Below are 22890 nucleotides of genomic sequence, written 5' to 3'. Positions count from 1 at the left end.
CGCACAACAACCCCCTTTGGGGTATTAATTTCATGTTGCACCCCTCATGCTCATCTAGGCTGCTCGTCAAATACTTCTTTGAATCTTGCCCCTAGCTGCTGCAACTGGCGGCATTGTCCTTCATTAAGTCCTGATCCATGTGTCAGTTGGCCATCTGGATCCGCCTTTTCCTGTGGCTCCCCTGTCTTGGGTCCCAATTCTTCTCGGGGCTTCTCCGGGCTCAGCATCCACCCTTCAGTCTCCTGCCATGCCTTCAACAAATTCACATGATAAATCTGCCACTCTTTTTTATGCCCCGGACGATGTACTTCATAATCTACAGGGCCTGCCTGTTGCACAATTTCGAATGGCCCTTGCCACCGCATCAGCAACTTATCAGCCATGGTGGAGAGTAAGACTAGTACCTTGTCCCCTACATGGAAGTCGTGCATGCAGGCCCCTTTGTTGTACTCCCGCTTTTGCCTCTGTTGGGCCTCCGCCAGGTTCTCCTGAGCCAGCCGCCTTGCCTTCTCAAGCCGTTTGATAATCTCATGTCAGTGGATGCCAACTCCTGGCTGTCCCGAGCTCTCCTAATCCTCTCTCACTTCCTGCAACAGGCCTTGTGGCCTGTGGCTGAAAATCAACTCGAAGGGAGACAGCTTCATTGATGCTTGGGGGGTATCTCTCAGGGCAAAAAGGAGGGGTATTAAGACCAGATCCCACGTCTGTGGTTCTCCCTGTGCACAGCGCCGCAATAGGCATTTGATTGTACCATTCACGCGTTCCACTAATCCATTAGTTGGTGAGTGGTACACTGAGGTACGCAGTTGATGTATCTTAAGTACCTGGCACATGGCCCAGATCACCCCCAACACAAAATTTGTCTCCTGATCCGTGGTTATCTCTCTTGGGACCCCCACCCATGATATCCACTTTAATAATCCTTCTGCGATTTGTGGCACAGTTGCCGACCTTAGGGGTATATCACTGGGGTAGTGCATCGCACAGTCAATTATGACCAATATGTACTGGTGTCCAGCGCTACTCTTTCCCAAGGTTCCCACTATATCCAGGGCTATCCTGTTGAAGGGCACCTCCACAATCAGCATTGTCTGTAATGGCACCCATGGGGGCCATCACTCCTGGAATTTCTGGCACTCTGGGCATGCCTCGTAGCACTGTGTGATTTCCTCCCTCATGCCTGGCCAAAAGAACCATTGCCCAATCCTGGCCAGGGTCTTATCCACTCCAAAGTGCCCCCCATGGAGCTAGCATGTGCCGCCCTCCATACCCGGACTATGGAGATTGTGGAGACTCTTGGGTACCACTAATTGCCAGGTTCCTTCCCCACGAATAGGACACTTATTAACCCGGTATAATAGACCCTTGTGTACCCAAAAGTACGGAGCACTTACATCAATCCTGGGACGTATAATTTCTTCCTCGATGTGGGCAACCTGTGTTTCCCTGATCTCCTGCAGCTCATAGTCTTCTTTGTGAGCAATTCAGAACTGCAGTCCCTCGGTACCCGTCTGGAGGCTTATCCACTTTTCCTCTCCGGATGATGCTAATTCTTCTTCCGTGATCCAAACTTCCCCTCGGGGCTGCCCTTTGAGATGCAACTCTTCTGCCTGTACCTCTTCTAAAACTTCGTGTAGAGGGGGCCAATCTCGCCCCACGATCATCTGGCTGTCCAAGTGTGGCGCAAATCCTACCTGTAGCTTGCCCTTTTGATCCATGATCTTCACCTCCACGAAGCCTCTTTTACACTGTTCCATCTCCCCATGTATGCAACGCATCCTGACTGGGTGGCACCATTCAATAGCATCCCCGGGAACTATCCCCATCCATATTAAAGTTTGGGAGCAGCCAGTGTCTAATGTAGCCTGCAGTGGCTTGTCCGCCACCCATGCCTTCACCATGGAGCGGTCCCACACTACTACTTCTTCATTATGCCCAAAGCTACAATCCATTTCTTCGTCCTGTTGGGTGGTGTCGTGCCGGTCCCTCACCCCTGGGAGTTCTCCAGTGGGCTTCCATCTTTCTGGCAGACCTATGGTACACTCTCTGGAGACATGGCCGCTCTTGGCACATCGATAACACACAGCCCCTCATCAAGTGTACCGTGAGGGTCCTCGTTGAGGTTCATCCTCCTTCTTAGACGTGGTCGCTGAGCTTCTATACGTTTTTTCCCTCAGTGCCTCTCCTTCCGAGGCCACAAAGGCCTCCACAATCCTTAATGCTTCGGTGGCTGTCCGAGGGAGGTGTCGATGCACCCATAGTTGGGTGTCTTCTTCCAGGTCCTTCATAAACTGTTTGAGTAGGATTTGGTCGGCTAGGGCAGCCCAGTCTACCTTCCTTGGAGGTACCCACTTGTCCATGAGATCCTTCAACAGTTGAATAAGATTCTGGGGCTCATGGTCCTCCTTACTTTTCCGAGCCCAGAACAACTTCCAGTAATGCTCTGGGGTGAGCTCCAGGTGATGCAATATGGCTGCCTTCACTTTGTCATAGTCACAGACATCTTCCCTTGGCAGGGCCTGGTAAGCGGCCTGTGCCTTGCCTACCACCAATGATCCAAGCTGGCTGGCCCACTGGAGTCGATCCAGCCCCAACTGAATCACCATTCTTTCAAACGACTCAATATACGCCTCCACATTGTCCTCATGTGTCATCTGCTGCATGTGGAATGTCATCCAATTTCAGAGTATCCATTCTTGCTGCTGTATGGCCTGCTGCTGCTGTACTTCCATCACCTGGGTCAGCATGCAATGTTTGACCTACCAGGTCAATCTGAGCATTAAGATTAACTTCCATCACGGCGTTGGCCTCCAAGTCGCCTCTGCTTCCCCGTTCCTGGTCAATGCACCAAGTTGTAATCTCCCATGCCTCTCCCCTGGATGTCGTGGGTACGGATGCCTCTCGAACCTTGCCATGGCTTCTCGGGGAGGATGCTCTGGTCACTAAGCAACTTTGGGGTGCTTCCCAGGGGCCTCATTTGCTGCGACTTTGATGATTAGTTTGGTTGAATCGGGAGGACGATGTTTGGTCCCACTCCCCTGGTGCCTTCCCTTGGTTGCTTCCTCCGCTCCTTTTATGTGGGGCTTCACCTTCCCTACACCCCACCTACTGCCAACCATGATGTTACCACTTGTGTCGTTGAGGGAGATGTCCAGGATTTTCTTGAACGCTCAAGTTTGCAGGGTTGGACGGCCGCAGTCCATTGGTGCTGTTCCTTCCCTGAACATCTCCTGCGGCCTTCTCTTCCCATCTAGGTGTCATACATCCTTGGCACCGTCCTATTCTACAGTGCATTGTCCCTTTCTTGGGCTGGGTCTTTGTTGCTGGTCGGCTGCGTCCACCTTAAAGTGTCGCTGGGTCCTGGAGGACTCCGATCTTCGTCAGCACCAGTCGATACCCACTCAGGCTCCGTGGGCGGCTCCCCTGGCTTACGCTGGTCACGGACCATTGAGGCAGCCCCGTCCTGGGGTACCCACCAGGTCCCCTGTCCATGATTGCTGGTGTGCTTCAGTCCCTCCAGACCGGTGGGGGACTTTACTTCTGGCCCCCGCCGCTGTTCTTCCACCGGGTCTTTTATCCTGGCCCCTGGTGTCCGGCCAGCCAATCGACTCCGGCAGGCACACATAAAGCATGCCCAGGCTGATGCGGGAGCCATTCCCAGCTCCTTCTGGTTCACACATTTTTTTTCTCTTTGATCATCACCTGCAGCAGCTCTGCCTGCTGCGGTTTCATTTTCGCCATGTTTGTATCCCAGCATGGCATTCCGCCACCTCCCAGCTCCAGTGGGTATGTCATTTTCACAGAGAATAACACGAGGAGTGGGTGTTCACTGCTAGAGGAAAAGGAAGAGGAGGAGGAGGGGTTTCCCATTATAGTCTAGCCTTGCGCTGGCTGTGTAGCACCTGCCCCTGCCCCAACCCCACTCCCTCCCTCACTGTGGGGGCCTTGATCTGCTCCCCACTGTTCCCTCCCCCCACCGCTTTCCCCACAACAGACTTACCAGCCAGATGCTGGCTGGGCTGCATATCGGCAATTGGATCGGTATCAGCCAATATGGCTCCTTAAAAATCAGCCATTGGTATTGGCCCAAACAATCTTTGAGGTGAGGACCCAAAGCAAGGAGGAAATGCAGAGGTGATGCTGTGGCTCAGCTGAACCCCTTTTCTGAGCACAAGGCAGGAGAAGCAGCTGGGGATTTTTTTAAATCCCTGAAGAATATAAGAATTCTCCCTTCCCCCCTGTACTCAGAGGCATGTCCCCTCCCCTCCTTTCCCATTCCCCCCTCTCCTTCTTGCCACTGCCACTGCCACTGTTCCCACCAATCCTGAGATGAGGGGAGCTCCTGTTCCAGTCCAGTGGGGCTACACAGGGACTGGGCTCAGCCTAGGACAGCAGCAGTGGTTGTGGGTGGGTTCCTCTTCCTTGCCTGGTCCCCCTGGGTGTTTCCCAACAGCCTGGGAGCAGGTGTGGGGAGAGGGAACATGCCCGCCTACTGTCTGCTGCTGCTGCTGTCTCAGGCTAAGCCCAGCTTGTGCTTAGCCCAACTGGAGCAGTTTTGAACTCCCCCTCACTCCCAGGACAGCAGGGACAGTGCTGGCAGCAAGTGGAGGAGAGTGGGATGGAAGAGTAGGGAGTGCGCCTCTGAGCAGGAAGGAGAAAGGGAGATTCTTACCTGCTTTGAAGACTTAGCAGAGTCCTAGACTGCTGCTCTCATAGTGCTCATTGCCCTACTGCTGAAGGAGGGGAGGTGGCTGGGAGTGAGGTGCAGCCACCCCTGCAGCACTAGTTGCTGCTCTAGAACCTGCCTTCGTAAAATCTTGAATCTGCCTCTGTACTCAGCTTTGGGGGCAGAAACATCAGGCAGCTCCTCCTTCAGCTTCTCACACCCCTCCATTATGTTGGGGCGAGGCAGAGTTTAGTGATGGATGCTTGTAGAGGTGTACCAATACATCAGTCTGATATTGGATCAGCACCAATATAAAAAAAATTGACTGTATCGGAAATCAGCTTGTTTTGCCTGATGTGGCCGATAAATGCCCTGTGAATATGCGCAGCCACAGCGAAGCATGTAGGCAGTGAGAAGCACAGCCTGGCAGTGTGGAGAGCTGCATCTAGGTGGTAAGTCTCTTGTGGTGGAAGGGGCGTGGGGAGGGAAGGAGCATGGGGGTGCAGATCAGGGTGCCTGCAGTAAGGGAGGGAGTGAGACTGGGGCTGGGGTAGGCATTGCCCAGCCGGGGTAGGGTGGGCATGGGATGGAGCTGCGGCTTGTCCAGGGGGCATGGGGAGGGGGGAGAGGTGGCTTCCGCTGCTGCACGCACCCCGGAAGGACACAGGGGGCATATGCCCCCGGATCTGCAGGCTGGAGTGGGCTGCCACTGCAGGCAGGGGTTGGAGCACATGCCCCCCATTCCCTTCCAAGCTGCACACAGTGGAGGGAGCCATGCCCCCCTGCGCCCCCCCAGATGAGCCACAGCTCCATCCCACACCCTGCCCTGACTGGGCAGCGCCTGCCCCGACTGGGCAGTGCCTGCCCCAGCCCCACTCCCTCCCTCTCTGCAGGGGCCTCAATCTGCTTCCTCCCTACACGCCCCTTCCCTTCCTCCTCCCCTTCTACCACAACAGACTTACCAGCGGACACTACTCTTCAAGTTGCTGGGCTGCACATCAGAAATCAGATTGGTATCAGCCGATATGTGTCCTTAAAAATTGGCTATTGGTATCGGCCCCAAAAATCTTCATTGGTGCACCCCTAGATGCTTGTCCAGCATATAAGTGCACACAGAGGTCTACCTGCCCAGCCTCTGCGTCTCCTAGAGCACATGCTCAGTTGCTGTGTGGATCTTTCTGATCCACGCTGCCCAGGGAGCAGAACTGCACACTGGGTGTAAGGGCTATAGTGCTCCTGATGTGGCTGGAAATTTGCCATTTGGGCTGCTAAATGAAGCAGGATTTTGCCTGTACTTTGTGGTGAGTGTGAGGGGGCTCCCCTGTTCAACAACAGTGGGATGGGCCTGCTGGCACTCACCATATGCTGACAGCACTCACAGGCAAACATCATGCAGGGGTGGCCACCCAGCAGCTCCTCAGAAGTTAATATGTGTCTCCTTGAATCTTTGCACAGCTTGGTCACCATGTGCTTGTACAAAGATTCAAGGAGACATATATTAACTTCTGAGGAGCTGCCTGTGGCGCCGGAGCCACAGCTTGGCCACCCCTGCGCCAGAGAGTAGCTACTGACTCACTGCAAATCCACACCCATGCCTCCCTCATGAAAACCTCTTCATGGAGCCATGTCCTCAGAGGAAGACAGCAGACTCCATGGGGCAGTATGGAAACAACAGCACTTGGAGAACACCCACAGCCAAAAGGCCCTTGAAATCTCCCAGATCAGCACTGGAACCTCAGGAGACCCTTGCAGCCCCAGACCAAAGGACAGAGAAGAGGATGCAAATGAAATTACATGCCCTGGCTATGGAAAACCTGAAATTAGAACTGACGGAATTTCTACCTGCCCAACTAGGGAAGTTTTGCAACGGTCTCCCATGCCAAGGGGTGCAAAGAGGGAACTTGCAATGCCACGCATGTATGACAAGACAATGAATTCTATCTCAGCAGTCAAGGTGTATAGTGAGCAAGGTCATGTGTTTGTGGTCCCCCAGTTGGGTAGATATATAACTCCTGTAGATGGGCAGGTGCCTGGTAATACCATGCTTCTGGGCTTCTGCTGGTTACCACTTGGGGCCAGGAAGGAGGTTTTTTCCTCTTCAACTATGCTACAGCTTCTGGAGTTTTTTTCCACCTTCCTCTGAAGCATGGGGATGTTGGCTACAGCTACAGCTGGGTGTTGACTGGGGTGCACTGATGCTCCTGCCAGCTCTTATATCACCCAGAGGTCCCTGGCTTAGAGGCTCTTGTTCTCCCACTCAGGGTCATTCTGATCGCCATATTTGGGGTCAGGAAGGAATTTTACTTCAGGGTCAGATTGGCACAGGCTCTGGGGGTTTTGCCTTCCTCTGGAGTGGGCAGCATGGCCTTCTTCCTAAGACTGTCTGGACATTTGGTAACCAACTCCTTCCCTGCCATTGCAGGGTCAGGGCATTGGCTGTGCCCTCATTCCTCCTGCCTTACCTGTAGCATGTTATAGGCTGTTCTTTCTGTTTGAGCCTTGTGCCTTCTATTCATGCTTGAGGGTTTCAAACGGAATATTTGTAGATTTTCTGAGTTGAGAATGACTGCCATTAAAGATGCAGGGGGCTGTGTTCGGTGATCCTGGATGCTGCTTCACCTCATCTACTGTGATATCCCATAGCAACACGAAGGAAAAAGAAAGCCCTGCTGCTTTTCGGCATTTACGTTGCTTAATAAATGGTTGTTTTTGTGTTTCTATTGTGGTCAGAGTGTCAGTGTCCTATAGGGGCTTGATTCCGTAAAAGGAGCATTGTCCCAGAAAGGCACCATAAGGATCACAGTCACAGCTTGAAGGGCACAGAGCTTCCATCTTCACATCTGTTTACCCACAGTGCTCCATCACGTTCGCACCAGGGCTCTCGTTGATCCCAGACAGGCAGCTGGCAGAAAGCAGACTTCTCTGAGGTCTCTTTTGAGTCAGCTGGAGGCACATGGGCTGTCCTCCTTCTCCTCAGTCATGGCGTCAGTGCCAACAAAACAGCCCTGCAGTGCCCTGTGCTCCATAGGCTGGGGTCTCTCTCTGGGACCCTGTTCTCTGTAGCTCCAGTCCTCCCTAGGGACCTGTGGCTCCTGCCCACTGAGCCCTGCTGCTTGAGCTGTCCATGAGCCATTGTGTCTGGGTAGAGGAGGAAGTGGTGGTACATGGACCCAGAAGCACCCTCCCAAAGAGGCACAGCACAGGCCTTAGGGGCTCAGCCCAACTCATTAGTGGTGGCCACATGTTGTGAGCTCTAGAGGGCCTGGCACAGTGGGGGAAGGGAAGGATTCTCATCAGTGCTTCCCAGCACTGTGGGAGATGGGGACGGGGAGGTGGCTGAAGTGGGGGTGCTGTTGCACATAGGCCCCAGGGAGCCAGCAGGGGCAAACTGTACCTCGAGCCACAGCCACCACCTGGCAGTCTGGAACAGCATCTCAGACCTGGCAAATAAACTGCCCAGAGAAGTTATAGGAAGTGTTGTGTATGTGCAAGCATGTGTGCATTCACAAAGATGGTGTGAAGGGGAATGCTGGGGATGTGCACACAGCTCCTTGGTCTGTGTGCAGTGGATTGCACTGGGATTGCACAAATGGTTGGACTCAAATTTCCCTGCTCCAGATGCTGACCCCTGGGCCAACATGGCCAAGAAACATTTGGTGCCAGGTGCTCACCCTGGGAATCAGGTTGCGACAAATCTGCTCCCAATGAAGGTCTCCCCCCTTCCCTGGCTCCACAGGCATCAGCCTCAGCAAGAAGGTGTTGGGATCAGCCCAGTGTCAGGGATCAGGCCCCTAGCACAGGATGTTATCTCCTGCTTAAGGGCAACAGCCCCATATCACTGCAATGTGTCCTGAGAGAAAAGGCCAGGCCCAGGCTCTCCCCCAGCTGCCCCTGTACTGCTGCCCACTGTCCAGTCCTAGGTCTGCACTACAAAAGGCCAGGCTGTGACTTTTAGATACTCCTCTAAAGTCCCAACTCCTGGCACTGTCGAACAAGGTCATAATTTCAGCCCCCTGATCAGAATCATGTGGCCCTTGCCCTAGACTAGAAGGATAGTGCAACCCTCCCCTTTGCTAGTTTGACACCTCAGGATTTTCAGGCTTGTCCCAGCATTTCCCAGCCTATGAGATGAACAGCCCAGGCAGTGTGTTCACAGGTTCTCTCTAGGCTTCTCTGGACACAGGATCAGGTTCTCCATTTGTAACACACCCTGAGCGGGGGAGTCCCTGCTTGCTTTCCATCCCCAGGAGGCCTCCTGGCCAGCTACCCACATATTCAGCTTAGTCCTGGGCTCTGAGGATACCCAGGACCTCTGGTCACTAAAGAAATTGCCTTCTTCCCTCACCCTTTCACAACTGCTTCTTCTGTCCACCCTGATCTTTGCTCCAGGCACTGGCCCAGTCCTCCCACAACCTTAGTCTCTTCTCTTACTATCTCCCCCTCTCCAGCAAATGTTATCTTCTCTTCCTGCTGTTCCCTTTAGCACTGGGACTCTAGTTACTTCTTCCCCTGCAGCTCTGCTCCATTGTCAGCCTCCCAGCATTTCCATCTCAAGGGTGCTGAGGATCCATTCCTTGCAAAGGGGCTATAGGGGCTAAGCACCTCTCACTAGGAAAGCATGTGTCTACCCCCTGCCAGAACCGCCCTTTATGAGACTGGTTCTCATATTGGCTGATTCTCAGCCAATGATGCATTGGTAACACGTAGGGAGTGCACACGGGTGCACATGCACCCCTTGGAAGCACCAGCTGCAAAACCAGAAGCGCCACTGGAAGTGCACTTCCAGTTTCGCCACTGGCTCAGTGATTGGCTGCTGGGGGACCCCTCCATCGGTGATCTGGTGCCCTCCCAGACTCGGAAGGCACCAGTTGCCCATGCAATGAGGTATCAAAATCCAAATCAATGGGAAAGAGAGAAGGAGGATTGGTTGAGTAGGGCTCTGATGTCATACCACAACGCTGCTAGGAGCCATGTTTGGCTATTGAGTCACAAAGCCCTGGCACAAAGCATGTAGACACCCCAGTGGCTTGTGTCCCATGCTGGATCATGTTGCAGCTGCTCCTTGATGGCCCAGAGGTTGTGGAGTCTGTAAAGTCCAGAGCAAGTGCCTGCACCAAGGCTGGTGCCAGAAAGCCTTCTGGGGTGTGGGTGGGGTGGGTCCTGAACTCCTGGCTAGAAAGGACAGGGAGAGGGTAGATTCAGAGACAGCCTGGGATTGTAGAGGAAGGGAGGGGAGATCAAAGGAGGCGGGGAATGTCTCACCACACTGGGTGTCTGTACACGTGCGGGGAGGCTGCTCTCTTGCGCTGTAATTACAGTGTGTTGGAGTAGACTTGATTGAGTCTGCTGGAGAGTGCTATTTAGCGTGTCTCCAGCAGCCTCCATGTCTCGTGTATCAGCATCCCTGCACCTCAAAATGATGGTGGGAGTGCCTAAAGCTTCTTTGATGACCTTTATTTAAAGCCACTCTGCCGCCATTTTGCATCATGCGGATGCTGATACACAAAACCTGTGGGCATTCTAATTAGAGTAGCTCTTGGAGCTGTTCTAATTAAAGTGCCCGCCTACCCTGCCCCTGGAGCATGTGTACAAACACCCACTGAGATTAGTGGGAAGTAAGTGGGGTTCATTCTCCTTAACCTATTGGACAGGCCCATCCATTTCATCACTTCAATTTGGTCCCTATCCACGTGTAGGGATATCACTATTTCAAAGCCATCCATCTCTCCTTCCCAAACTCTAGCCCAGCTACTTTTCTTTTTACTTCTCTTTTTTTTTTCAGTCTGCCTGTTTAGTGATCTCCTCGAACTCTTCATCTAGATGAACTATTCATCTATCACCATCTCTAATCCTGACTCTGATCTGATGTCTGCCTGCTTGTCCCAGAGCTCTGAACCACCCTCTACCCAAACCCCAGATGCAGATGCCCCTTCTCTTCTCCAGCCCCATCTGGTCTGGGGTTGACAGCACTTTGAAGGCATTACTCACTGGAGGTGGGGAACTCAGTTTGTTCTCCTCCTTCTCAGTAGTTGGGGGCATTTGTTTAGAGGAGAGGGAAGTGGTGAGGTGTACAAAATTGACACAGAAGAGGAAGACAAAGGAAAGCAGAGGACTATCAATTAACAGGGAAGGTGAGTGATTGCCATGTGACTCAGAGAAGGTTGGAATGGCTTTATGAAAGTTATCTTGGTGTCATTAAGGATCTAGCTAAAGTTACCATGAAACCACTGGTAACTACATTTGAGAACACATGAAGAACGGGGAATATCCTAGAGTCTTGGAGAAGGGTAAACATGGTACCTGTCTTTAAAAAAGGCTGGGAAGTACAGACAGGATTCCCTAACTAGTTTCCCAGAAAGAGCAGACCAAATCATTAAGCCATCCATGTGTAAGAGTCTAGTAAAGAAGAAACTAGTAAAAGCAGCCAACAGTTTTGCTCAGACAAGATTGTGTCAAACCCATGTAATCTTTTTCTTTGATAGGAGAACCAGCCTCTTGATTAAGGGACAAGGAGCAGATATGACTTGACTTCTTCCAGCTGCTTGACACATTTCCACATGACAATGTCATAAGACAGCTAATGAGGTTGAGTACAGATGTTATCTGCAGCAGCAGGAAGGGGCACAAGTGGCTGAAAAATCCTCCTCAAGTCTTCATGAACAATTCTCTGTTACACTGGGAGGGTACTTTAGTTGGGTTCCCTCCAGGGTCTTTCCTGCTACCCACAGCTACATGTTTTATTTATTTATGCTAAGGAGGAGGGCTCAGGAAGGATGCAAATAAAGCATATGAACAATATTGAGTTGGGAGCAGATAGCAGAACTGTGGCGGCCAGGACTAGAGTTTCATCGGGCCTTGGCAAATTGGAAGGAGCCTCAAAACAAGAGGCTGGAATTTCATACGGAGAAGTGCATGGTGCAGCTGTTAGGAACCTGAATACTAAGAAGGCACTGATAGAAGACTGACCACGTTATGTTCACAGTACTCTTGAGGACTGCCTGAGGTATCTCTGATGTCTGGTTACGGCTCTTGAGTCACGAAACTCTGGCATATGGTAACTGGGTGACGGCCCCACCTGCCAGTCTGTTGTCCTTCAGTCTGAAATTGTTCGTGTTACAGAATACAAATAAACCGGAGAGGCTGAGGACAGGCTGAGAGGAACACTGATATCACAATACAATGTAGATGTATTTGACATGTGGGGAATGACAGTCAACCACACGGTCCTTTTCAGGCTCTTGTGGGCAGGTTTGTTTTCAAATACAAACTATCTGCCACAGAACACAAAGCCCAAATACCCATTCCAATGTTGAGAAGTGTTTGCAGGACTCCCTGGCCTAGGCTGTCCTTTGTTACCTTCTACTGCCACACTTTTTCCTCACTGACTACATTACCTGTACACCTCTCCTGGGAAGCTCTCTAAGCCTCCTAAATGTACCCCACCCTTATCAGTAGATCCTTCTTACCTGTTAACCAGCCTTACAGAGCTCCCTGTTTCTACTTTTATTTGGATTACGTGTGTGTTTATAGGTTGGCTACTGATAAAAGAGGCAAGAGACAGGTCTATGGATTAACCTTTTACTGTTTACAATTGAAATCACAAGTATACCCTTATCCCAGTATGTCTGTCTACCTGACCCAGTGCAATGTAGATTCTTACCAAAACCACCTGGAGAGACTCAGAAGAGGCAAGGAGGAGGATGGGACACAGATAAGCAGTGACTTCTTGTGATTTACTATTTTGTCCAATTTTTCTTCTAATTTATACCCCACCTTTTTATACACGGCTCACTCAAACAAACATTTTTTTCACCTGAGACTTTGGGAACTGGACTGAATCAATTTTTTCTAGAACCTTGGAGATGGTAGAGTAAATGGGCTTTATATTTTTGTGAACGTTACCATTTTTGGAAAGGAAGAGTTCTTATCTCCTTTCACCATCTTGGAATGTTGCTTGCAACTGTCCTGTTTTCTTTCTCCTTGCGTTTTATGGTCTTCTTTGACAAAGTGGCTTTTGTGTTTACAGCTTACCTAAGAAACCTAATACAAATATATCTGTTAAGCAAAAGTGCATCTAAGACATTTAGTTACAGTGTATTAGATGTGACTTGAAAATTAGAACATCATTAAAACTCTTTTCTGATCTTTCCAAAATGCTGAGTGAGAAATTTACTTCTTCAAAGCAAAAGAAATATATAGACTATGATATTTTATGATGATATTATAACAGCTTTGCATAACATATTAAAAAGGAAGCTATTTAAGTACAAAGCAGTACTGAGATTTTTGTCTGATGCCCTTTTTACTTGATTGGCTCACAAGTCTAAGTGACTGCTTTAATTATGAATATTAGCAGTGTCTGGTATGAAGTGATAAGATTTTGCAACTTGATGTAACTCCATTGGCATTACATCTGCTTAATTTCATTGCTAACTTTCAGACCAACTAGTTACTACTTATTTGAAATAATAAAACTAAGGAGTTATGCTGACAGGAATAATACAGAATATTATCCTTCTAAAGCACAATGTTATATGGTGTTACTGGGTGAGGCTCTTTGGTCTGTCAGAATACAAGTCCTAATGGTCTTGTCTTGTGTTCTCAAACTAGGTTCATGTTTTGAACCATGGGTGCTGGAATAGACACACATACCATCTCTTATAATGAATTACCCGTACTTTGTGTAACAAAAGTCACAGGATCTTGAGATTTAAAAGCTTTGATTTTTTTTACAGATGGTAAACAATCATCATGGGAGTTGAAATGTGCAATCGAATCAATGTAAAAACAAACAGACTCTACAAAAGAAGGTACATACTCCATGAGCCACCTGGCAAAACTGAACTGGGGACCACAAGACGTGATATGGTATATTAGTTCCTGACCCAAAACCCACTGGCATTAAAAGAAAGATTCCCTTGAAGCAAGGCCAAGGTATGGACCAAGGTCTGGTCTGATCATAGGGTTAGCTGTACTCTTATTTTATTTGCATTACATTTCTTTGAACTTTCCATTCTTAAATGAACAGCTTTTCTCAGTTACCAGATAGCATGGCAGCCAGGAGTGCTGGCAGAGAGGTTATAGCTTTGCTATACCACGCATGGTCCTTCAGTTACATTTGTCTCCCAGAGGGCTGCAAATCTTTGCTCTTGGTCATGTCTGCTACAAAAATATGTACAGTCTCCATCCCTGAAAGCAAGGTGATATGGAATAAGGGGACCCTGTTTCAGGCAGACCCATCCAAAATTCCCTTGACCACACTGACTAGCTCTTGGAATTGAGTGTTCTGAAAATGACCCCTGTCTGTGTATTTGTGTAGCTCTGCAGCAAGCCCATCAGCCACTTCCTGCTGCTCACTCCAGGGAAGGAAAGGATCGTCTGTGGAACCAAACTGCACAATACGACGGCAGTTAGACTTAATCTTCTCCCACTGCCAGGGTCGGTTAAAGTATCCTAAAGGGCACAAAAACTACAGTCATGGAACTGAACGTTTCATCCTGCTATTCAGCATTTAATTTTGCGTGAATTTCCAGTACAAAAAGATGTCTTTTTGGCCTGCGTGGCTGTACAGGTGCACAATACACCTTGGGAAGATGTTATTATCCTCTCAGTGCCAAACATACAGTTCCAGGCTTGGCAACAGGAGAATGTGAAAGGACAAGTGTCCCTTTTTAATCAATGTAGGCCATTATACTTAACTGGTGTAAGAGGATGTCAGGCCTAGGTCAACTTACCACTTGCTCTCTCATTGTTGTCCCCCAAGTCAGAAGTATAAGCCGACACTAAAATAATGGCATACACCTGGTGAGTTTCTGAGTACCTGTGAAAAATGGGAACCTGGTGACCTAGCCCGTATATACTTTATACTTCTATTTAATACACAGAACATACCTCCTTCTTCATTACAAACCTAGTGCTCCCAAACATGGTTTGTGCTGTAGGTTTTTCATTTTCTTTTAAACAACCACTTTAATATATTTTTTTCCGATTCAGTTTTTCATTTAGAGGAAGAGAAACAGGCAACAGCCAAAACCAAAACAGCGAGTAACTGGATCTGATTCAAGGGCCTTACACTTTCCTTTGCACAAAGATGCATTGATGTTCATGTAAAAACTATGGAGAGGGCTGCAGTCCCAGGCAACTCCCCAAAGCATTTTAAGGTGGGTCATGAAGTACTGCACATAGACTATTATATTACATTCATATGCAGGTGTTTTAGTGACTTATTTCTCCCTGCCACAGTTATTGTATATGCAGCTCGGAGCAGCCACATTTAACAGCAAATAGAAGATCCCTATCCATCTATTTATACAGGGCCGTATTCTACTTATCTCACACACAGTACTAATCCCATTAAATGGAGTTTACTCCCACTGACATCAGTGAGTGAGTTGTGCCATTGACTCGAAGGAGGCAGAACTGGGCTCTTGGAGTTCACATAGGACTCACTCTATTAGACTGCAAACTATGAAGCCACATGCAGTGACATGCCCCATTTCCCTCATACCTCATAGCAGCAGCTGCACCAGAACTATGTCCAATAATGATAGTCTGCTTGTCACAATGGAGCTCCGATTCCATGAATGGCAGCCAAATGCTCTCTCGAGCAGTAACTGGTTTTCAGAGAGAAGAGAGTTAACTGCTTTGCATCTCCTTGTCTGGCAAAGAATGAGGTTCATAGTGACTAGGAGGTATGTGCATGTGTGCACATTATGTCTTCAAACAATTCTCTCTCCAGTTCTCAGCACATTTAGAAAGGGGGCAAGTTAACAGTTTAGGAGGCTAAAGGCCTCTGTTTATCCCCAGAATGGCTGAAGTGTACACTGTAGCAGTGCAAATCCCCCCCACAAATATCTGCTAGTGCTTGGCTGTCAGTGATGTCTCTAGGGATTGGTCTCTCTTGGATAAGGCTGCCGCCTGTTATGGTGGTTTGGATGCTGTGGACATCAGTCCACTAAAAACTGGCCCAAGACTAGGATCTTTTTTTGAGTTTTTCTTGAATTCCTAGCAGAAATCTGGAATATCAGCCAGCATGATCCCTTCCACCCAGACCTCTCTGTATGTTTCATCTCATTCTGGGATGAGGGATATCTGAAGCATGTAAGGCCTAGGCAAGCCTGTATGTCCCTGGACAATAATTGGCCTAACATAGCATTGACATCAGCATCCACAGCTCTCTTTCCAATAAAGATTTTGAGCAGCCAGGTTGTGTGCTGTGGCTCTCCATGCGGCCTTGGGGAAAGACTGTTCCTCACATGGAGCAGTGACCTCTCAAGCATTAAGCCATCTGCTGAGATAAAGCAGGCTTGTATTTATTTTCTAGAAATACTGAAGAGGCAGAATATGGCAAGAGAATGGAACACAAGCAAAGAAAAGACTTACTTGGATCGGGCATATTTCGAAGTAAACACTGGAAACCAGGCATCTGTCGGAAGAAGAATAATGACTGCACTCTGAAGTGCAGTTTCACAGCAAGCAAAGTTTAGATGACTATTGCATTGCCCTTTTCCTCTAGTGGGTTTTCCATATTATCAATCTGCATGGTTCAGAGTGAAATTCTGAGCTCTTGTGGTGCATGACAGTGTCACAGAGGCAAGGAGAAATTGCAGTTAGTGTTCACATAGCACTTTAATTGGAAACCCTAAGAATAATGACATGTTACTAGCTGTACTTTAAAAGTTCCTTCTCTTTTGAGAGCTATTACAAGTTCTACTCGTAGTCCCAGTTTTAACTATGGGGATCCTCTTTTGTATTTGCTATAAGGTATACCACTGCTTGGTGACCAATCTGTACACTCACGGGCTTGCCTCTCGCTAAAGCAGGGGTGGGCAAAATGTGGCCCACGGGCCAGATGCAACCCACCAGGCCATTTTATCTGTCCTGTGGGGCCCCTAAAAACTTTAGAAAATATTTATCTGCCCTGGGCGGCCCTTGATTGCTTGCCAAAACTCAGTAAGTGGCCCTCTGCCCAAAATAATTGCCTGCCCCTGCACTAAAGTCATTTCTTTATTTCTAGTACTGGTTTTCTCCTCCCAGCGAAGGCTTGTGGCTCTGATGGGCTGCACTGTATAATAGAAATCCCTGAGTGGAATTACAGGGAGTCTTGCTGTCATTAAACCATCCAGACAAGTGAGAATTCCTACAGGATCAATAAAGCAGCACACTGAGTCCTTCATGTATCCTCCTCTCAACTAATGCAGCTATGTCAGGTTTGTTTCCTGGGGGGAGAAAAGGAAGCTCTGGCAGAGCCTGGTAGAAGGGTGTTATAGAATAAAAAAAAGCTATACAATAAAAGTCACTTCTTTCTAACCCTGAAGTTCAGTGTTAGAATACAAGTATAGAATATGGTCTCCTCTAAACAATAAGGAAAACAATACACTCTCTAAAGCTACTTTGTCTCTTTGCTTTATAAGCAGGGGTTATCCCTCCCCCCTTTTCTACAGCCCATCTGCCAGCTGTAGATTTATAGCAACAGTTTAGATATGTAGATATATATATTTTATTTTTAAGGACACTTTTTCATGTTCCAGGTCAAATTAGCCAGATCAGTTCCAAATCGTTTGAATTGTTCAAGAACCTTACGTGGCTCTACAACCAGCAAGTATTCTCCACCCCAAACATTTCCGCCTGGGGCTTCATATACTAAATGTATATCTGTATGAGACAGAACACAAATGAGAGACTAGGAAGAGGAACCAGGTCTCGGTAAGGGGGTGTTCTGAAGAGCTGAGAGGAAAGAAATCTGAACCGAAGATGGATCAAACCTTTAGCCACACTCACCTTCTCTAGCTGTTTCTGTACCCATCCATACCAGTTAGATATCTCCACATTGCCTGCCCCATTCCCAGGGACTATAACAGCTTTGTTGGGAGAAAGCTGCGTCTGGGACATGGCTTTACAGCACAGGTCAGCCGGAGAAACGCTGTTCCAAACCTGGAAGGGGGCAGCTGGGAGCTAAGGCGGAAAAGAGGCATCCTGGGAGTTGTAGTTTTGTTGTTTAAAAAAAAAATTGAAACAGGGTTGCAGCAGAGTGGGTGCATGGGTGTTGTTGACCAGCTTCTTTCTGAAATGAAGGTCAGCTTTGTGAGTCTAGATATTCTACACAGCAAATAAAATCACATTGCAATGATCAAAGATAACTGCTAATTTGATTTCTTCTTTCCATTTTTCTGTTACGTGTGCGTGTGCGGAGCCTAGCATAATAGAGTCCGGGTACGTGACGGGGGCTTCTCGGCATTACCGCAATACAATTGTTTTTATTCTTTCCAACAGATAACATTATTTTCCTGCCTAGAGTCGGGGGGCTGGACTCGATGATCTTCAAGGTCCCTTCCAGCCCCTAACAATTTGTGAATATACACGCCGGGATGGAGGGAGTCTCCCTCCGTCTCTTCCCCACAAGAAGGTCAAGGGCGAGTCAGGAGTGACGCCCTCAACCCTCGCGCTAAGTGGGAGGAGCCCGTCCTTGTGACGTCATGAACGCTCCTTATAGAGGCATCCGCCATCTTTGGTAGGGGCGAAACTCCTTGGCGCTGCGGCGGCACCCTTATCCAAGCTGGCGATGGCATCATCGAGGCGTAAATGCCGAAGTGGCGCCATATTAGATGAGGGCGATGCCGCCACGCTGGCTCTAGCGCCGCCATGTTGCACAAGGGCGAGGCTGGCGCCCAGGCCTCTGGACGCCGCCATGTCGCGTGAGGGCGCGGCCATCTTGCTTGAGGGCGGGCTGCCGGCGCTGAGCTGTCCTTTCTGGGCGCGGAGGCTGCTGGGACAGGGCTCACTGGCGGCGGTGGAGTGGCTTGGGTCTGCTCGGCTCGGCTCGGCAGGTAGGAATCTCGGGGTGCTGTACTGAGGGTCTGCTCTCCCCGTATCGCTGCTGGGGGAGGATCCCATCGTGGGGGTGGGCTCACGTCCCCATGGGAGAGAGCGGGACCCCCCCATTGCCAAGGAGCCTGTCCTTGCTGACGTCATAAACGTCACAAGCCTGTTGGGTGGGTGGCATGGGGCCCCGCGTGCCGGGCTCAGCTGAGGTCCGCGAGGTGCCCCCCAGCTGCTGCACCTGTATCGTCCCAGCGGGCGCCCAGTGTCATCCCCCCTGCTGCCCTCCAGCCCCACAGGTAAGGGCTGCGCTGTGGGTCAGGCATTGCGCTGCCAAGGCGCAGGCACTGGGGCCGCCCGCTCCATGGGTGCCAACCTCCATGGATACTGGCTGCCCCGGTTTGGGCTCCTGGCATCCCTCGGGAACGCCAGCTCTTGGTGCTCACTCATTTTCTGGCAGAGGGAGAATAACAGCCATTGTACTGCCTTGGAGAAGTTGGGCCTGCCTTGATTTGTGGGGCATCCAAAGCCCCGGACCGCTGGGTTTGGGAGGGAGGATATTGGCCTGATGGTAGAGCCGCGCAGACTTGGCGGTGGAGCTCTCTCTGCTCAGTCAAATTTTGGAACTTGACTATTGGGCTTTGTCCAGTTGAATTTGGAAATGATTAGGCCTTGGTCTGACGCTGGGGATCCCTATTGGAAGTCTCTGAGTATATCTCATGTGAGTCAGGTATATGCACTTCGCTGTGCCAGCTCTGCCAGTCTAACCCCAATGCCAAGGTGATGAGCTGGGTGCCACTAGGAGCTGGGCTGGGATGCTGGCAGCTTGGTCCTCTCCGCCAGAGATGCAGGCAGTGGTGTGGCATTGATGTGAGGCTGTGTGGAGCGGAGCCGGGAGAGAAAGGCAGCGGGGAGAGGATGTGGAGCTGTGTCACGAGCCAGAGGAAGATGTTGGGTCTGTTTAATCTTTCTTTGTAGCAGGGAACAGTATTATCAGCTGTTTCTCATCATTAAAAAAAAATTGTGGTCAGGTTTGAAGTGCTGTGGGCTCAACTCATTCCCTCAACAGAAGCAGAATTGGCTCCATGGGGAGGAAGAGACACACATGTGCAGTTTCCTCTACTTGGGTTTCAGGTCATGAAACTTCTTAAAGCTTTGAGGGTGTGGGAGGAAGTAGAAGCTACTCTTCCTGAGTCTCTGTATTTCACTGTGTACAAAGTGAGGTTTGGAGCCAAAATATTTACCTTTAAATTTCTACCTTGACTTATACACTGTATCAATACTTTTGAGCCTCAACCCTGGCTGAACCCTGGCCCAGCCCAGCCCTGACCTGACCTGACCCGACCCTCTTCACTTACGACAGCATCCCTGTTGCTGGAGGCCATGGGGCCCAGGCCCAGGCTGAGTGTGGCATGTGGGCCTTGACATCACAATGGAGACGTTGCTCGGCTAGGCACTAAGTCTGGCCCCGGCCCCTGCAAGCGGTACTGGGTTTAGCACTTGGCTGGCATGGCCTAGGCAGCGCTGCTCGTGGGGATGGGGCCATGCCAGCCGAGCGTGGCTCCATCCCCTGTGAGCAGCATTGCAGCATGTATCTATCCTCCAGGTGCCTGGCCTGCAGTGTGGGTGCACAGGGGCTTGTATAAATCGACCCCATGTTTCTGATCCAAAAAGTTAGGTCAACTTATACACCAGATATATGAAACTCCTAACGTTTTGGATCAGAAAAATGGAGTCAACTTATACACTGTGGCGACTTTGTACACCATGAAATATGGTAGATCTGCATCTTTTCTAACAGGAGAAAACCAGGTAAGTGTGTTAGGGACCTTGCGTGCTATTAGTTATGCATGTTTTCTGTCTGGAGAGCAAAATGATGTTTTTTGTTTAAAGCAGGGGTGTCAAAGATATGGCCCACAGACTGGATCCAGCCCAAGCAGCTGTATCTTCTGGTCCTTGGTATGGCCTACAGGTCTCAGAGTGATTCACAGGTGGTATGCAGGCTGCACTGGGTGGTCTGGCACATTGCACAAAGTGCTTGCTCTACCTTGTGTCCTGGAGCAGCAGAGTAGCCACCACATGCAACCCAGGCCCTGGTGGTGGTGGCTCTGTGGCCATATACCATCAGCCATAGAAGGACTGGTCTGCACACTGCCCCTACTCCAGCCACTCCAAGACACACATGGGATCTGGAGTGTAGGCTAGTCTGTGGGTCCAGTCTAGCCCAGCCTGCAGACCGGCCTCATGCCACTCATCTGGCCCATGGGACTGGATGAGTTTGACACCTGTGGTTTTAAGAATTACTTATTGGACATCTGCTCAAAAACCCATCCCTTTGCCCTGGTAATGCCTCACGTATTTCAGTTTCCTAAATCTCCCAGTTGTGATAATGATAATGAATAGGGCAGCTCTACAGCAATATTTGGATTCTTCAGTCCCTTTGAGCTCTTGGTTGCATGTGTGGGAACTAGAGAGGGGCACAGATGATTAATTTCTGGTCATCAGGAGGAGATTGGGTCTTGATGGTGATTGTTTTGGATCTATTTGCAGCCCTTGACACTGCTGACTCTTTACATGTTAGTGGGGGACCTATGTACTTGATTTTGCATGGGTCTGACCTTTCCTTTCTCCTGGGTGCTTCCCATTTACAGCTGGTCATTTGGGGTGACCTTTGCCATGTGTCCCAAACAAGGCTCAGTCATGCTTCTGGGGCTGCAGAGAGACTTTAACTGCTCTGCCACTGTATCCCCTGACTGTAGTGATAGTCAGACAGGTTTCTTATCTGTACCTGCCAGGGAGGGTGTGTCCTGTTCCTTTTGGATACAGACATTGATACAGTCTTCTACATATCTGTCTTGCCAGGGGATAGATCACTGCAAAAATAAACTTCACATTGGGTTGCTTTTTGAAGCCCTTCAAAAACTTCAGCCAGTACCGAGCATGGCTGCCTGTAGCTGAGGGAGATTCAAATCTGGCACAAGCTACTGGCTTGGATCCAGGTGCTGTTTAAGGTCACATTTCTATCCTGGAAGCCCTAAATAGTTTGGATCATGTTTACCTGGGAAACTACTTTCCCTGCTGCATGCCACCATAGTAGCTGAAATGAAGAGTTCAGGTGACAAGCCCCCTTCTGTTATGCATAGGAAGGGCTGGGGATAAAGTATTCCATATGAAGGAGCCTAGGAGCTTGCAGTTTACATACTCTTTTAGTCCACTCAAGTTGGAATTATGGGATGGGAGGAGTGGTTCCCATGCTCTTTGGACGGACAGACCTCTGTTAACCCTCAGTATTTCTTACACATCACCTTATACCCTTATCAGTTTGGGAGTTACTGGTCTAGAGACTGAGGAAAACAGTGATGTTGGAGAACTAGAATGTGACGTATGAATAAGTCTTTGTAGGAAAAAGATAGTACAGTAGTTTTGTTTGGGGGTTAAGGTCTTCTTGTGTTCTTGGGGAACTCTGAACTCAAGTGGCCTTTAAATATTTCTTTGCTACCGTGAACCCAGTACTGGTAAGTGCTTCATGGAGGTGGCTGTCGTTGTCCTGGTTTATTTTATTGCGGGGTTCACTAGTTATGTCACCCATTTCCACATCCTGTAGTGTCTTCTGCATATGTATAACTTTACCCATGTGAGTAGACCTATTGTTGTCCATAAATGTTAGCAGGAATATAGATTCTTCAGAGAAGGGATCTTGTCACCTTATATTTATCTGCCAAATATTACTCTCTTTTTGTGGTGCTGTCAGCCTAATAAGCAGTTCTTGGATGAATATGTGTCACTACTATTGTCCTTCCTTTCAGAATCTGTCTGATTCCATGGCGACATATCTGGAATTTATTCAGCAAAATGAAGAGCGAGATGGGGTGCGTTTCAGCTGGAACGTGTGGCCCTCCAGCCGTTTGGAGGCCACAAGAATGGTTGTGCCCTTGGCGTGTCTGCTGACCCCATTGAAGGAACGTCCAGACCTGCCGCCTGTACAGTATGAACCAGTGCTTTGTAGCAGGCCAACTTGCAAAGCAGTACTGAACCCACTTTGGTAGGCATTCTTATCTATACATGTTAATAATGGATGAAAATAGAGTTTATGAGAATCTGGTTTTTTTCTTGAGCTCCGCCACTTTCTGTCTCCTCTCAGGTCAATGTCTGTCCCAAGAGACTCTCTAAATAGAGTGTTCAGAGACTTAAAATGGCTGTGCAATTTGTGATAAGTAAATTTGGCCACCGTCGCTCAGAGTGGCCAAAGTGAGAAAGAAGAAAAGGTGGGATGCAGAAACAAATGATTACCCAGGGCTGAGATAGAGGGGAACTGTTAAAGGAAAACTAGAATCGATGTGCAAACAGTCCTATTATCATCACTGAGAAATTAACCCTACCTGATATAACTTAATTAAACAAAAATA

General features: G+C 49.2%; 2 protein-coding genes across 2 annotated transcripts in view; one reads left to right on the top strand and one right to left on the bottom strand.

Moving 5' to 3' along the window:
- Window positions 1-12230: 12230 nt before the first annotated feature.
- RBBP9 (RB binding protein 9, serine hydrolase) lies at window positions 12231-17720 on the bottom strand. Its single transcript, XM_059720256.1, has 5 exons — window positions 17447-17720; window positions 16049-16091; window positions 15174-15279; window positions 14401-14486; window positions 12231-14119 (listed from the first exon to the last, which is right to left on the bottom strand). Exons 1-5 carry the CDS (start codon window positions 17555-17557, stop codon window positions 13893-13895), a joined length of 573 nt encoding a protein of 190 aa, XP_059576239.1. The 5' UTR covers window positions 17558-17720; the 3' UTR covers window positions 12231-13892.
- A 674-nt stretch (window positions 17721-18394) lies between these two features.
- SEC23B (SEC23 homolog B, COPII coat complex component) overlaps window positions 18395-22890 on the top strand; it is a 34770-nt gene continuing 30274 nt past the window's right edge. Inside the window, exons 1-2 of the mRNA XM_006259547.4 lie at window positions 18395-18492; window positions 22291-22526. Of these exons, the coding sequence (XP_006259609.1) occupies window positions 22306-22526 (221 nt within the window). The 5' untranslated portion in view covers window positions 18395-18492; window positions 22291-22305. The remainder of the gene's footprint in view (window positions 18493-22290; window positions 22527-22890) is intronic.

The sequence above is a fragment of the Alligator mississippiensis genome, chromosome 1, assembly GCF_030867095.1.
Source record: "Alligator mississippiensis isolate rAllMis1 chromosome 1, rAllMis1, whole genome shotgun sequence".
NCBI lineage: Eukaryota > Metazoa > Chordata > Crocodylia > Alligatoridae > Alligator > Alligator mississippiensis.
This window is presented reverse-complemented; position numbering and strand designations above follow the sequence as displayed.